The sequence below is a fragment of the Bufo bufo genome, chromosome 1 (genome assembly GCF_905171765.1).
Source record: "Bufo bufo chromosome 1, aBufBuf1.1, whole genome shotgun sequence".
NCBI lineage: Eukaryota > Metazoa > Chordata > Amphibia > Anura > Bufonidae > Bufo > Bufo bufo.
Window position 1 is genome coordinate 653,988,440 of NC_053389.1, and position 17,741 is coordinate 654,006,180.

Consider the following 17,741-nt stretch of genomic DNA (forward strand, 5'->3'; position numbering starts at 1 on the left):
CCCCTTTAAGGCACCATTGTAGAGATCACAGTAACTGATGTGTACATTCAGATATTGAGCAGATCTTTGGGAGGTTGTTTTTGGAGATGATTGGGGCTCAGCAGTTGTAGGGAGGGAGTATGTTAAAGCTCAAAAGGGGAAAACAGTTACATGGATTCTCTGGGCCTACAAAATTAGGCCATCGGTGTTCAGATCAGTGGCTGTCCAACTTTTGGCACCCCTGCTTTTTTACCAGGCACAGCTCCAGTCAGTGGAATGGAACTGAGCTGCTCTGAGTTGTAATACTTTGCACTGATGCTACTAAAAGTATGGAGCCGAGTCTGGTAAATAGTGACGGGGATACAACTTTTCAATCAGCAGAGATGCCAGGTGCCAGACCTCCATCGATCTGATATTGAGGATTGGCCAACAATTTGTAGTCCTGAAGAACTCATTAGTAATTTATTTGGGAGTCCTTAGGCTGTATATTTACAGTCAGTTCCCATATGTAATTGCTTAATCTAGTTGAAGATATTTAGACAAGTGCCTTCTGTGCCACTTCGGGTGCTTCAAGGACTTGTCTGTATGAAACTTCACAAAACATTGTGGCATTGGCAATGAAAGGAGGGGATCTTAGCTGCCTTGTCAAAGGGAACATTCTCCATGGATACAGTCCATGAGGAAGGGCTTAGACAATTGCTACACTATTCTTAAAAACCTTGCAGTTCTGAATGTTAGCTCTTACTGTATTTCTTATAGTTTCATTGTCTAGCATTTTTCTGTTTTCTATTTTTAGTAATATATTATTTACACAATCATAAAAGTAAAAAATATTAATTAATTAATTAGTTAGTGGAGCATTCAGATTATCAGACTTAAAGGGAACCTGTCATCAACTTTATGCTGACCTCACCGAGAGCAGCATAATATAATAACAGAAATGCTGATCTCAGCATCACTCATGAGCTAAAAGTAAGTGGTTGCCGAGAACCAGCATCATAATCATTGCAGCCCAGGCCTTGAAAAGAGTCAAATCTCGCACACAAGAGGTTAAATGGTGAAGGCAGGAGCGAGCACATATAAGGAGAGTGCCTAGTAAGACCAACTAGTTTTCCTGACGAAGGACAGCGTACTGTCCGAAACGCGTCAATAGGTATTGTGGTATCTGCATCCATCTGTAGCTGTAGAAGTGACGTCACTGGCTGCTCCGTGCAAGCGTGAGCCACGACCCTGTACTAACGCCAGCCGCGCCACCAGCCGGGGTGCGACTCCCGAGTCTAGGCACTTAACTTGTGCCTGCAATAACCCCATACCTGCGCAGTGGAGAAATAAGGATCCCAGAAAATTTGAAGTTATCAGTAAGGTAATTTAGACTGATCAGATCATCAGGGGTATCTTTCAACAGAGGGGTGTTTTGCGTGCTTTTTGGTTGTAGGGAGAGAGAAGTATCATTTATATCATTGTACTTGATCAGATTTTTTTTTAGCCTTTTCACAATTTGCTCAGTCTTGGGCCTCTTGCACATGAACGTATTTTCTTTCCGTGTCTGTTCCGCTTTTATTGTGGACCATATGCGGAACCATTCATTTCAATGGGTCTGCAAAAAAAAACTGAAGTTACTCCATGTGCATTCCGTTTCGGTATGTCCGTATTTCCGTTCCGCAAAAAAATAGAACATGTCCTATTATTGTCCGCATTACGGACAAGGATAGTACTGTTCTATGAAGGGCCAGCTGTTCCGTTCCGCAAAATACGGATCCGTTTTTTACGGACTGCAAAATACATACGGTCGTGTGCAAGAGGCCTTGCACGGGGTGGGACAATTTACCAGTCAGCCATTGTGGCATGGGAAGGGTTTACCACTTTATTAAAGCCGTTCCTGCTTTTTCTATTACTGTGACTATTTCAATTCTCTTGTAAATTTGCAAATGTTTATGAATGATGTATTCTCCAGACTTCTAATAGGCTTAATGCTCTTAATCATCAGAGTATCCTTTAGTTAATCTCCAGTTCTTTTAAGCACAGGGAGCTAAATATAGTTTGGTTTTGTCCTGGAATTTATTACTTTCTGTCTCTTGCTCTAAAAAAAACTGTTACTTTTTTATCCTGTTCTTCTGAAATCTGATCCTAAAGCCAGAATCTATGATAGGCAGTCACAGGACCCCCATTACAGTGAGACTACTGTGCCCAATTACTGTGGATTTAGTGCCCCCCAGCTGGTATATAGCATCTGCACCATAACTACCAATTCATATACTCAGGTGAGCAACTGACTGCAGTAGATGTTCCCTGCATATCCTGCTGTTGACCAGGGATCGCTGCTGGAAGAAGTCTATGGGAGTCATTTACGAAAAGAGTGGCATATATCTGGCACAGATTCTGTCGCACGCCATGTTGCCTCAGAATCTGCGACTTCTTCCCCACTCATGTCAGGTCTAAAAAAGGGGGCGGGGAAGGGGACTTTCATTATTTTCTACTCCTGCTTAAGACCTCTTGCCCACGACTGTATGCCCTCCGAGATATACAGTCCGTGAGCGGGCCATATGTCCCGGAGCGGCATTGATCGTGCGCACGGGAGTACACAGCATCATAGATTACAATGATGCTGTTCATGTCGGGCATAGAAAATGGTCTAAATGTAAGACAACAAGAAAGCTTACATTTAGAATCTGCGGAGGATGCGCCGAAGTTATGGAGAGGCCGGCGCCTCTACATAACTTCAGAGGCGCCGGTCTTAATAAATGTTCCCCTATATGTCTGGCAGGAGCGACCAGTGACCCACTATTCCTTCTTGGTGAACTGAGTGCAGTGGACTTGTCTGCATCTGCAACCCCTGCACTCTATGGTGTAGAGTTATCAAAACTAGTGTAAGGTAGAATTGGCTTAGTTGCCCATTACAACCAATCAGATTCCACCTTTCATTTTTCAGAGCTCCTTTGGGAAATGAAACATGGAATCTGATTGATTGCTACGGGCAACTAAGCCAATTCTATTTTACACCAGTTTTGATAAGTCTCCCCCTATGTGTGTATTGCATATAATATAACATATTATAATGTTGGATGTTCTCACCCCATTGGCCACACAGAATAGGTCATCAGTATCAGGTTGGTTGAGGTCCGTCTCCCAGTGTTTACCTGCATTCTGTCTACATTGTAGTGGGGGTAAAGTGTAATTACAGCTGTGTGTACTATTCATTTGAATGGGAGGAAAGTCCAATTACACTGCTCATACGAGTATACACAATTACACTGCTCATACGAGTATACACAATTACACTGCTCATACGAGTATACACAATTACACTGCTCATACGAGTATACACAATTACACTGCTCATACGAGTATACACAATTACACTGCTCATACGAGTATACACAATTACACTGCTCATACGAGTATACACAATTACACTGCTCATACGAGTATACACAATTACACTGCTCATACGAGTATACACAATTACACTGCTCATACGAGTATACACAATTACACTGCTCATACGAGTATACACAATTACACTGCTCATACGAGTATACACAATTACACTGCTCATACGAGTATACACAATTACACTGCTCATACGAGTATACACAATTACACTGCGCATACGAGTATACACAATTACACTGCTCATACGAGTATACACAATTACACTGCTCATACGAGTACACACAATTACACTGCTCATACGAGTATACACAATTACACTGCTCATACGAGTATACACAATTACACTGCTCATACGAGTACACACAATTACACTGCTCATACGAGTATACACAATTACACTGCTCATACGAGTACACACAATTACACTGCTCATACGAGTATACACAATTACACTGCTCATACGAGTATACACAATTACACTGCTCATACGAGTATACACAATTACACTGCTCATACGAGTATACACAATTACACTGCTCATACGAGTATACACAATTACACTGCTCATACGAGTATACACAATTACACTGCTCATACGAGTATACACAATTACACTGCTCATACGAGTATACACAATTACACTGCTCATACGAGTATACACAATTACACTGCTCATACGAGTATACACAATTACACTGCTCATACGAGTATACACAATTACACTGCGCATACGAGTATACACAATTACACTGCTCATACGAGTATACACAATTACACTGCTCATACGAGTACACACAATTACACTGCTCATACGAGTATACACAATTACACTGCTCATACGAGTATACACAATTACACTGCTCATACGAGTACACACAATTACACTGCTCATACGAGTATACACAATTACACTGCTCATACGAGTACACACAATTACACTGCTCATACGAGTATACACAATTACACTGCTCATACGAGTATACACAATTACACTGCTCATACGAGTACACACAATTACACTGCTCATACGAGTATACACAATTACACTGCTCATACGAGTATACACAATTACACTGCTCATACGAGTACACACAATTACACTGCTCATACAGGTATACACAATTACACTGCTCATACGAGTACACACAATTACACTGCTCATACGAGTATACACAATTATACTGCTCATACGAGTACACACAATTACACTGCTCATTTGAGTACACACAATTACAGTGCTCATACGAGTACACACAATTACACTGCTCATACGAGTACACACAATTACACTGCTCATACGAGTACACACAATTACACTGCTCATACGAGTGATGCGGCCCCTCTAAACAGCTGATCTGGGGGAGGGGCCAGAAGTTGGATCCCCACCAATCGATCAGACAGGTTATGAATATCAGAAAACCTCTTTAACATCAATGGGAGGCCTATAAACCACATCAAAATACACACACAAAATGCACCATTAAGCGCTAAAAACTGAAAACCGCATAAAAAATAAATGTTGGGAAAAAGTGTGGAATTTTGATTATACACCTACAGTTTTGGCATGCTAATACAACCATCTGAAGATATCTTACAGATTTTTTTAATGTCATCTACACATTATTATCAGTGTGTAAATTGATTTTTGTTCCGGATTTTGAAATCTACAGCGTGTCGATACTTTCTAGGGATTGTTGTGGACTTCACCAATAACAATGCAAAAGGTGAAATCTGGGGAACTCTGCAACAGAATCTGCATGTAACACATGCAGACTATGCCACAGATTCTTTGTGGAAACGCAATGGTATCCAAATTCCGATCCAAATGGAAAATCTCGGTAAAAAATATTCCTGTGTGCATGTGGCCTAATGCTGGTTTTTACACAACAATAGGTTAATTAACTTTATGATCCATCGCTGCTCCAATATGTCACAGTTTATGTTCTCCATCTCCAGTAATGTCTGCTGTTTGATTACTGGTGTTCAGAATGAGATGCCAGTAATAATGATCTCACATTTACAATGCCCTTTCTGTCCCTTCCACTCCAGTAGATAAGAGAGAATACATGACCACATTCAGTCTACACCCTCACTCATGGTCACCACCGGGGCGTAACTATAATTTATAGAGCCACCTAGCAAAATAAGATGGGGCCCCCACCACCTAGTGTAAGAAAAACAGCAGCATAGATAGCAATAATTAAAGATACGTATAATATCGCCATAGATCAGAAAACACACATTATAGCAAAAAGCCACCATATTGTTATTCCCCACATAAAGGTACAATGGGGCATATTTATTAAGACCAGTGTTTTAGACACCTGTCTTAATAAAGCCCCATTGCTGGCGATGGATTGTCGAAGTTATGAAGAGGCGTCGGCCTCTTCATAACTTCGTTGTGTATCCAGTGCCTCTTCTAAATATAAGACAGCTTCCTTGCTGTCTTACATTTAGACCTTTTTCTACGCCTGAAACAGGCGTAGAAATTGGTAAATGAAACGGACCTGCCGACCCATCCTCTTTCCCACCGCGCCCACTTTTTTAGACCTGGTGTGAGCGGTGAGAACTAACCAATGCACCGCAATCTGCGCCTGAAATATGCTTAAATTAGGCATGATAAATGACCCCCAATGTTCTTGCACCTGATGGGGCTCCCTTAACACCTTCCTGAGTGTCCCATGTAAATTTACGCAGGCAGTCGGAAATTTAATAATGCTGGCTGCTATGCTCGTTTTAAATAGCAGGCACCCGGGACTAATGTTTGCGATCGACAATAACGTTGATCGCATACATTTAACCCCTTAGTTGTTGTCGTCAAATGTGACCACAGCATCTTGGAAGTAAAAGACTGGGAACGCACGCTCCTAGCCGTGCAGTGTGCGGCAGCCCTGGTACTCAGGAGTGGTACAGGGCTGCCACACACTAGTTCCTTTGGAGAGCCTGCCTGTGGTAGGGCTCCATAGGAAGTTAGTGTATTTGCTAATGCATTGGAGTCTATGAAAAAAGCAATCTAATCATTGCTTGTTATAGAGTTTCCTAGAGGAACTATAAAAAAAAAAGTGTAAAAAAAAAAGTTTTTAAAAATGTAAAAAAAATATAAAAATTTAAATCACCCCCTTTTCCTCAAAATAAAAATAAAAAAACATAAATAAATAAAAATTATCAACGGCATCGAAAGCCAGTGCTATGGAAATATAAAAAATATTTATCTCATGCGGCAAGTAAAAAGTGATCAAAATGTCATACACACCCCAGAATCATGTCAATGAAAAGTACAGATCGTTCCGCAAAAAAATGAGTCCTCATACAGCTCCGTGCACATAAAAATAAAAAAGTTATGGGGGTCAGAGTTTTTAAAAAAATGTTTGTATTAAAACACAAGAAAAACTATACATGTGTGGTATCGTTGTAATCGTAGTGACCCGGAGAATAAAATTAACAGGTCAGTTTTACCGCATAGGAAATGGTGTAAAAAAAAACAACCCATAAAACTGTGGTGGAATGGTGTTTTTTTTTTTTATAATTCCACCCCATTTGGAATTTTTTGCCCGCTTCCCACCACATTGTATGCAACTGTAAATGGTATCATTAGAAAGTGCATCTTGTCCCGCAAAAGACAAGTTCTGATATGACTATGTGAATGAAAAAAAAATCAAAAAAGTTATGGCATTGGGAGGGCTGGGAGTAAAAAATGAAAATAAAAAAACTGAACATCACCCAGTCTTGAAATGGTTAACCTCTGGACCCAATGGCAAGTGTTATGGCTGCTGTGGCTATAGTTACGCCCATGCCATGCATGTCCAGAGTTTTACTACATTACAATCTGTTCTGATTTTCTTTTATTATTGCAGGAGAACCCTTCCAGATCATTCAGTCATGTCTCTGCCATTCAGGAAAGACTTTGCCAAGTATAAGAATATAAATGAAGATGAAATTCTGAACAAGTTATCTGAGGATGAACTGAAACAGCTGGAGAGCGCGCTCGAAGAACTGGATCCTGAGGTATGTGCGTTAAGCCGGTAGATTCAGTCGCCTTCCCCGTACAGCGGAGGTGTGCACCGACTGTCTCTCGGAGATTTCTTCTAAACTTACACATATCGACGTATTTACATCATCATCATCATCATCATCACCAATACTGCTAGCTACAGTATACAGAATTATTAGGACTGCTTTACAAGTAATCACATACAGTTTTTATGGATAGACTAAGGCTACACTCCCATGTGGCAGTATATTCTGCAACAAAATACGCACCATCAAGATGTCCCCCATGTTAGACTATGGGGAAGAAAAGAGTCGCTACCTGCGATATATTCCGCTGTAGAATTAACATTCTGAGGCAGAACAAACTGCAAAATAACGTTTTGTTGCCGATTTCCTAAAGCTGACTGTCTCCATTTATTTCAATGAAGATGTAATCTGCACAGAAATCTTCAGCATAATCCGCGATAAAAAACACAACTTTGAAAAACTTCCACCTGCGAATTTAGTTATGAAAGATTCCGCCATTAGGGGGCCTGCACACGATGTGGATTATTCCCGTTTTTTTTCTGAGCATAATTACTGCAGAGTTTTCCGCGCGGGTGCAATGCGTGACGTGAACCCATAGCACCCGCACTGAATCCTGACCCATTCATTTCAGTGGGTCTGTGCACATGAGCGTTGTTTTTTTTTTTCATGCCTCAGTTCTGCGTTGTGTGAAAAACACAGCATGTTCTATATTCTGCGTTTTTCACGCAGCCCTGGCGCCGTAAAAGTGAATGGGGCTTCAGTGGAAAACGCATTGCATCCGGAAGCTATGCAGGATGGTTGCTAGTAGATGTTGTTTGTAAACCTTCAGTTTTTTTATCACGCGGGTGAAAAACGCATCAAAACACTTTGCACCCGCGCAGAAAGAACTGAACGCAATCGCAGACAAAACTGACTGAACTTGCTTGCAAAATGGTGCGAGTTTCACTGAACGCATCCGGACCTAATCTGCCACGCTTGTGTGAAAGAGTCCTCTTTCACACGAGCGAGTTTTCCGCGCGGGTGCGATGCGTGAAGAGAACACATTGCACCCGCACTGAATCCTGACCCATTCATTTCAGTGAGTCTGTGTATATGAGCGTTTTTTTTTCATGCATCATTTTGAACTTGCTTGCAAAATGCTGCGAGTTTCACTGAACGCATCCGGAGCCAGTCCGTCACGCTCGTGTGAAAGAGGCCTCACAGTACCAGCAAAGTGAATGATATTTGACAAATTTGCTTTTTACTTCCGTGTGGAAATTGACCTGTTGTCTGGATTTGAAAATCTGCAGAATGTCAGTTGTTTGTGCGATTCCCCACCTTCTGTAGAGTGGTTTTCTCCATAGACTTCAATCAAGTTGTTTAAAGAAACTCTGAACGAAAATCCACAACAAAAGCCATGTGGGATTTAGAAGTCATCATGATATTACATTGGTGTTCATGCAGAGTGGACTATTCTGTTCTGTTTCCCAATGAAAGATAAAAGCACCACAGTGTTCTTAGATCAGTATGTACAGTCCCTGTTTGGAGACATTTATGGTGCCTGGTTAGGCCAAGAGACAGCTGAGGCCAGTGCTTGCAGCAGTAGTCACTTGGGTATACGGGCATATCATTACCGCAGCAATGTAAACACAAGGCTGGCAGCCAGCGCCGGAGCTCAGTGCCAGTACAGTGATGGTTCTTTTATTATTTTATCACATTACCCGTTCTTGGACATTACCTGTTGTACTCGGAAAACCCCTGAATTCGACTGCTTCATTGAATTTTCCAAAGAAATTTGCTTCAGCGCATTTCTTTGTAAGCAGTGGGTGCAATGACAGGAAGCAGCCAGTGCTTGCAGCAGTAGTCACTTGGGTATACGGGCATATCATTACCGCAGCAATGTAAACACAAGGCTGGCAGCCAGCGCCGGAGCTCAGTGCCAGTAGCCAGTACAGTGATGGTTCTTTTATTATTTTATCACATTACCCGTTCTTGGACATTACCTGTTGTACTCGGAAAACCCCTGAATTCGACTGCTTCATTGAATTTTCCAAAGAAATTTGCTTCAGCGCATTTCTTTGTAAGCAGTGGGTGCAATGACAGGAAGCAGCGATTGCGTTCCCCCCCGCCCCCCCCGGACATTGTACCCCTCAGATTCCGCGTTCATAGCTGATCGTGGCATCTGACAGTAATAATACAGTGTAAAATAAAAAAATAATCATACTTACCTTCTCTGTTTGATTTCAAAGTGCCAGCCGCGGCCAGCTTGATTGAAGATATAGCGCAAACTAGTGCGCTGCCTGTGATGACGTCATATGTCACTGTGCACAAGATTTTGTGCAAGTTCTTCAATCATGATGCTGGCGGCCGGCTCTTCGCGCTCAAACGGTGGAGGTAATTAGTTTTTTTTTTTACGATTCGCTACCACGAAGCACAAGGAAATTCGACCTTGCGGTGAATAGAATTTTCCGATTCGCTCAACACTGGTTTCAATCCTCTGAGGATTTTTGTCATGCGTACATTGTATTGTATATAATCCCATTTTTCACAAACCTTCAGCCCCTGGCCATGACCAATCACGTTTCATTGGTTAATTCCAGGCAATCGAAACCTTATGTGTATACATACTGGTAAATAATTAAGAAAATACAGCAATCACCAGCACACATTATCAGATGACATAGACAACCATAATTAGAACCAAAAGGGCCAGCCTTCATCATTGATTACATCACAGCATCCTAGTAACCTAAAAACTGGCTAAGGCTACATGCACACAGCCGTTTCCACAGCCAGTTAAAGTTTGGGGGGCTATTCACATGGCTGTTTTGTTAATGACCATCAAAAATTGGACATGTTCTATTTTTAGACAGACCCCATTAAAAGCAATAGACCTGTTTTTAACCTCTTCCGGACACATGACGTACCGGTACGGCATGTTGTCCCGGTACGTCATGTATATTTCCAATCACCGCTGCTCAGCAGGCGGTGATCGGAACCCGGTGCCTGCTCAAATTGTTGAGCAGGCACCTTGGCTGCGCGAGGGGTCCTGTGACCCCCCCCCCCCCCCCCAATTCAGACCTGCGGTTTGCGGCTTTTCAATGTTGCGGCGGCGGTGCCATCGGGTCCCCATGGGGCTGTAGGGGGGACCCGATGGCATGGAAGGCAGCGCAATGCCTTCCTGAGGCATCGGTGCTGACTTCCTGTGACGAGACTGTGAGAGCCTGTGAGATCCAGCCCCCTGAAAAACTTTTCCCCAAATAAAGTTAAAAAAAAATTGGTAAAAAAAAAAGTTGACATATAAGGTATCGCCATGTCCGTATCGACCGGCTCTATAAACATATCACATGACTTAACCCCTCAGATGAACACCGTAAAAAATAAAAAATAAAAACTGTGCTAAATAAACCATTTTTTTGTCACCTTACATCATAAAAAGTACAACAGTAAGCGATCAAAAAGGCGTATGCCCACCAAAATAGTACCAATCTAACCGTCACCTCATCCCGCAGAAAATGAGCCCAAAAAATAAAAAAAACTATGGCTCAGAATATGGAGACACTAAAACATCTTTTTTTTTTGTTTTAAAAAAGCTGTTATTGTGTAAAACTTAAGTAAATTAAAAAAAAGCATACATATTAGGTATCGCCACGTACATATCGACCGGCTCTATAAAAATATCACATGACCTAACCAAAATATCACATGACCTAATCCCTCAGATGAACACCGTAAAAAAATAATAATAAAAACGGTGTGAAAAAAGCAATTTTTTGTCATCTTACATCACACAAAGTCTAATAGCAAGCGATCAAAAAGTCCTATGCACCCCACAATAGTGCCTATCAAACCATCATCTCATCCCGCAAAAGAAATGAGACTCTACTCAAGATAATTGCCCAAAAACTGAAAAAACTATAGCTCTCAGACTTTGGAGACACTAAAACATGATTTTTTTTGTTTCAAAAATGAAATCATTGTGTAAAACTTACAGAAATAAAAAAAAAGTATACATATTAGGTATCGCCGCGTCCGTATCGACCGACACTATAAAAATATCACATGACCTCCCTCAGGTGAATGTTGTAAATAACAACAAAAAAACTGTGCCAAAACAGCTATTTCTTGTTACCTTGCCTCACAAAAAGTGTAATATAGAGCAACCAAAAATCATATGCACCCTAAACTAGTACAAAAAAAACTTCCACCCTATCCCGTAGTTTCTAAAATGGGGTCACTTTTTTGGAGTTTCTACTCTAGGGGTGCATCAGGGGGGCTTCAAATGGGACATGGTGTAAAAAAAAACAGTCCAGCAAAATCTGCCTTCCAAAAACCGTATGGCATTCCTTTCCTTCTGCGCCCTGCGGTGTGCCCGTACAGCAGTTTACGACCACATATGGGATGTTTCTGTAAACTACAGGATCAGGGCCATAAATATTGAGTTTTGTTTGGCTGTTAACCCTTGCTTTGTAACTGAAAAAAATGGATTAAAATGGAAAATTTCCCCAAAAATTGAAATTCTGAAATTTCATCTCCATTTGCCAATAACTTTTGTGGAATACCTAAAGGGTTAACGACGTTTGTAAAATCAGTTTTGAATACTTTGAGGGGTGTAGTTTCTTAGATGGGGTCACTTTTATGGAGTTTGTACTCTAGGGGTGTATCAGGGGGGCTTCAAATGGGACATGGTGTCAAAAAAACCAGTCCAGCAAAATCTGCCTTCCAAAAACCGTATGGCATTCCTTTCCTTCTGCGCCCTGCCGTGTGCCCGTACAGCAGTTTACGACCACATATGGGGTGTTTCTGTAAACTACAGAATCAGGGCCATAAATATTGAGTTTTGTTTGGCTGCTAACCCTTGCTTTGTAACTGGAAAAAAAATATTAAAATGGAAAATCTGCCAAAAAAGTGAAATTTTTAAATTGTATCTCTATTTTCCATTAATTCTTGTGGAACACCTAAAGGGTTAACGACGTTTGTAAAATCAGTTTTGAATACCTTGAGGGGTGTAGTTTCTAAAATGGGGTCATTTTTTCTATTATGTAAGCCTCACAAATCTTCTAAACTTCTAAGCTATGTAACGTCCCCCAAAAATAAAATGTCATTCCCAAAATGATCCTAACATGAAGTAGACATATGGGGAATGTAAAGTAATAACAATTTTTCTAGATATTACTATGTATTATAGAAGTAGAGAAATTTAAACTAGGAAATTTGCTAATATTTCAACATTTTTGGCAAATTTGGTATTTTTTTATAAATAAAAATTATTTTTTTTTTACTCCATTTTACCAGTGTCATGAAGTACAATATGTGATGAAAAACCAATCTCAGAATGGCCTGGATAAGTCAAAGCGTTTTAAAGTTATCACCACTTAAAGTGACACTGGTCAGATTTGCAAAAAATGGCCTGGTCCTTAAGGTGAAATAAGGCTGTGTCCTTAAGGGGTTAAGGCTGTTTTCGAAGGAATACACCTGTCTAACTGGCGTTAAAAATTGGGTAAAAAAACGGTTTAAAAAAAGGGCTATCAGGGGTTAAACAAACATACTTACCTCATCCACTTGCACGCACAAGGACACTCGCTCCTTACTAGAGGCCGCAGGACCTGATGCACGAAGCGTGATGACGTCATTGAGGAGAGAGTGTCCCTGCGCGTGCAAGTGGATGAGGTACTGCATGTCTTGTTTTATTTTTAATTTGTTAGCACTAACAGCGGTAAGGGTGGTGTGTGGGAATTATTGGACATGAATGGGGGGACATTATTGCCATTGTGAGGACATATATACAAGGGGCACTATGGGAGCTATTATATATACTTGGGACACTATGGGAGCCATTATATGTTTAGGGGGCACTACAGAGGGGCATTATATATATACTGAGGGCACTGGGGGGGATATATACTGAGGGCAATGCAGGGGTTAGAATTTTTAAAAGAAGCCTATGAAATTCATCCACTTTTAATGGCCGTTAAAAACCGATACAAAACAGCCATTAAAAACAGATACACTGCCAGAAAATGGACGTACAGACTGATCCAAAATGGCCATGAAAATCTGTCAGTGTGAATGCAGCCTAAACCGCAGAGAAGTCAAAAAATAAAGGCTCCTTCTTGAGGATTTGGTCACTCTGGTTGTCCTCTGCATACCAACTTTTCATCTTTCGTCTGACATTCTCACACCTTTGTCATAGCTTACTGACCATGCTTGATCTCGTGGCCTCTTTCTCTGCACTGCTAATTTTTATTTGTTTGTTAGTTATTTTCTGAATCCCCCTACCAGTGTTGTCAAACCTTTTACAGGCTGAGTGCCCAAACTGCAACCCAAAACCCACTTATTTATCGTAAAGTGCCAACACAGCAATTTAACCTGAATACTATAGTTCAATCTAATATATCTTCCATGTACTTTATCATTAGCTATAATAGCCTGCCTACATTCAGTGCGCTGCCTGTGCTGTTCATAGTGCGCCCTGCACTGATGAATGGCAGGAAAAGTCTAAGGCATATTGGTACACCATAGACTTTTTTCACAGTGTGGGTGCCCACAGAGAGGGCTCTGAGTGCCGCCTCTGGCACCTGTGCCATAAGTTTGCCATCACTGCCCTACCATCAGTATGTGGGTGACCAGAGTTCACACTAAAAAATAGAGGTTCCTTCTTGAGGATTTGGTCACGCTGGTTGTCCTCTTCTAGGCACCAACTTCTCACCCCACCTCTAAAATCATCACACCATTCATTTCAATGGGTCCGCAAAAAATGCGGACAGCAAACCGTGTGCTATCCGCATCCGTATGTCTGTTCCATAGCCCCGCAAAAAAAATAGAACATGTCCTATTTTTGTCCGTTTTGCGGACAAGGATAGGCATTGTTACAATGGATCCACCAAAAATGGATGCCATACGGACGCCATCAGTTTTTTTTGCGGATCTGCAATTTGCGGACCTTAAAACACATATGGTCATGTGAATGTAGCCTTAGGCCTCTTGCACACGACCATATGGCTTTTTCAGTATTTTGCGGTACGCAAAAAATGGATCAGCAAAAAATACGGATGACGTCCGTGTGCATTCCGTTTTTTGCGGAACGGAACAGCTGGCCCCTGATAGAACAGTACTATCCTTGTCTGTTATGCGGACAATAATAGGACATAACAATAAAAAGTTCCAGCACGGAATAGATCATACGTTACTGCATCTTTATTCCAGTATTCACATGACAGGTAAAACGTAGTGAGCTTCACCTCCCTCCACCTCCCATCAGAACAACATGTTTCGAACCTCCTGGTTCTTAATCATGATCATTCTGTTTGTCCCATATGTGCGGCTCTTATGAGCCTCCGCCTCCAATGAAACAACGGGGGGCAGGGACAAACAAAAAACCACACTTTCTAAAATGGGCAAACTACACCCAACATACACGTGACAACAACCCTGAAAACAACTAAAAACTATAAAAAGCTATGGTGGAACACATGTGGACGCCTAATAAGGGCTCTTTCACACTTGCGTTCTTGTCTTCCGGCATAGAGTTCCGTCGTCGGGGCTCTATGCCGGAAGAATCCTGATCAGGATTATCCTAATGCATTCTGAATGGAGAGAAATCCGTTCAGGATGCATCAGGATGTCTTCAGTTCCGGAACGGAACGTTTTTTGGCCGGAGAAAATACCGCAGCATGCTGCGCTTTTTGCTCCGGCCAAAAATCCGGAACACTTGCCGCAAGGCCGGATCCGGAATTAATGCCCATTGAAAGGCATTGATCCGGATCCGGCCTTAAGCTAAACGTCGTTTCGGCGCATTGCCGGAGCCGACATTTAGCTTTTTCAGAGTGGTTACCATGGCTGCCGGGACGCTAAAGTCCTGGCAGCCATGGTAAAGTGTAGCGGGGAGCGGGGGAGCAGTGTACTTACCGTCCGTGCGGCTCCCCGGGCGCTCCAGAGTGACGTCAGGGCGCCCCAAGCGCATGGATCATGTGATCACATGGATCACGTCATCCATGCGCATGGGGCGCTCTGATGTCATTCTGGAGCGCCCCGGGAGCCGCACGGACTGTAAGTATACCGCTCCCCCGCTCCCCGCTCCTACTATGGCAACCAGGACTTTAATAGCGTCCTGGGTGCCATAGTAACACTGAACGCATTTGGAAGACGGTTCCGTCTTCAAATGCTTTCAGTACACTTGCGTTTTTCCGGATCCGGCGTGTAATTCCGGCAAGTGGAGTACACGCCGGATCCGGACAACGCAAGTGTGAAAGAGGCCTAAGGTATACTAAACATAAAGCTCAATCCAGAACATCTCCGATCAAAATCCCGGGATAATTGAACTGATTCCATGTTGATTAAAAAACTGCATAGTGTGCACATGGTCCTCATTTCCATCACACTAAATACCAATACAATTAAAAACAAAGGGGGGGGGGGGGAAGAAGGGCAAAAAAAGACCTTACAATAATTCCTGCCCAGAATAACAGTTGGCACCAATATGTCCTTGTTACATACCAAATATAAATGCGGTAGTATTATTAAATCAATATGGTATATTCGGCATCTAATAAAAATGCAGTACTTTTTTCTGATTCAATCTGAATGGAAACCTGGTATTCAAAGTAAAAATCCAAAAGGCTTCTCGTAGCAAGATTTTTTTCTTAATGTTACCTCCCATTGCTGGTGTCGTCACTCTCTCAAACGCAAAGGTACGTAGGCCATCAGTATTATGATTGTGTTTGTGGATAAAATGGTTGGCTGCACTAGATATGCCTGTTACCTGCGGATTTTCTATATAATTAAGGTGTTCACGCAATCTCGTTTTAAATTGTCTACTCGTGCTCCCTACGTACATTAAATCACATGGGATGCATTTAATGCCGTAAATTACGCCCGGTGTATTACAATTAATATAATTGGGTATGGGAAACGTATTAGTATGTAGAGAATTTTTCTGAGTATTATACAGTACCTCATCATCATAAAGTATCGGAAGGCATTTCCGAACCACTGGATTTCAGGAAACTGCCGACTGTACGTGAGGACTAGAATTGGTTTGTCTATTTTATCCTCTTGGGGTCTGTCCTTATTCATATTTTTATTTAAATTTTTACTTTTATTTTTGTTTTTATTTGGACTTTTGTTGTTATTAGTACGGTTGTCATTACTAATATCAGGTTTGGCAGTGTTTTAAGTGTTTTAAATAGCAGATCTTTTCTGCATTTATTGGACGCTATATTGAGAGCCCTGTAGAGCATCCAATCAGGGTAGCCTCTCCTTTTGAGGCGATTCCAAACCATTTGAGATTCCCATGTAAAAGCCACGTCAGTACTGCAGTTTCTGCGTGTACGAGTAAATTCACCTACTGGGATGGCCTTAAAGGGAACCTGTCACCGGGATTTTGGGTATAGAGCTGAGGACATGGGTTGCTAGATGGCCGCTAGTACATCCGCAATACCTAGTCCCCATAGCTCTGTGTGCTTTTATTGTGTAAAAAAACCCGATTTGTTACATATGCAAATTAACCTGAGATGAGTCCTGTCCCTGACTCATCTCCAGGACAGGACTCCTCTCAGGTTAATTTGCATATGTATCAAATCGGGTTTTTTACACAATAAAAGCACACAGAGCTATGGGAACTGGGTATTGCGGATGTGCTAGCGGCGATCTAGCAACCCATGTCCTCAGCTCAATACACAAAATCCCGGTGACAGGTTCCCTTTAATCGTATGTCTAGGGTGATGGCTTGTAGCCTTCAAAATGGTATTGCCTGAGATTGGTTTGCGAAATGTTTCTGTGAAAATATTACAATCAGGTATGCCTGTTAATTTTAGATCTAAAAAATTAACAGTATGGGGGGTCCACAAAATGTGTAAATTTAAGATTATAGGGATTGTTATTAACATAGTCGACGAAGTCTGGTATGGCAGACACACCGGCGCCCCATATAATGAGCAAATCGTCGATATATCTGCCATACCAAACCACCGCTTCCACGAACGGGTTCCCAACAGAAAAGATATAACGTTCCTTCCAGTATGCCATTGTGATATTAGCAAGGGAAGGCGAGTACTTGGCCCCCATTGACACACCCTTTGTAGATAAAATGTATTATCAAAAGAAAAATTATTATGGGTCATGAGAAAAAATGTGACCTCAGAAATATCATCTACAAACTCAGGTGTGTTTCTGCTATATTTATGGAGATGGTATTCCAAGGCCCAAATAGCAACTTCATGTGGGATAGAAGGATACAATGAGACTACATCCAATGTCAGTCATGAAAAACTGGCACACCAATTTTTTATTATATATAGCCCGTAATACATCCGTAGTAACCCGGATGTATCCTGGCAGTCTTTGGACTAGAGGTTGTAATAGCGAGTCCAACC

The 17,741-nt window shown here is 41.7% G+C and overlaps 1 protein-coding gene and 1 long non-coding RNA gene across 2 annotated transcripts in view; one reads left to right on the top strand and one right to left on the bottom strand.

The window, feature by feature from the left end:
- LOC120985807 overlaps window positions 1–17,741 on the bottom strand; it is a 66,471-nt gene that overhangs the window by 45,505 nt on the left and 3,225 nt on the right. The window contains exon 2 of the long non-coding RNA XR_005775584.1: window positions 12,922–12,974. This is a non-coding gene — a long non-coding RNA (uncharacterized LOC120985807). The remainder of the gene's footprint in view (window positions 1–12,921; window positions 12,975–17,741) is intronic.
- The window catches only part of LOC120985806 (tropomodulin-2-like), a 163,348-nt gene that overhangs the window by 38,434 nt on the left and 107,173 nt on the right, over window positions 1–17,741 (top strand). Inside the window, exon 2 of the mRNA XM_040413967.1 lies at window positions 7,227–7,377. Within this exon, the coding sequence (XP_040269901.1) occupies window positions 7,252–7,377 (126 nt within the window). The 5' untranslated portion in view covers window positions 7,227–7,251. The remainder of the gene's footprint in view (window positions 1–7,226; window positions 7,378–17,741) is intronic.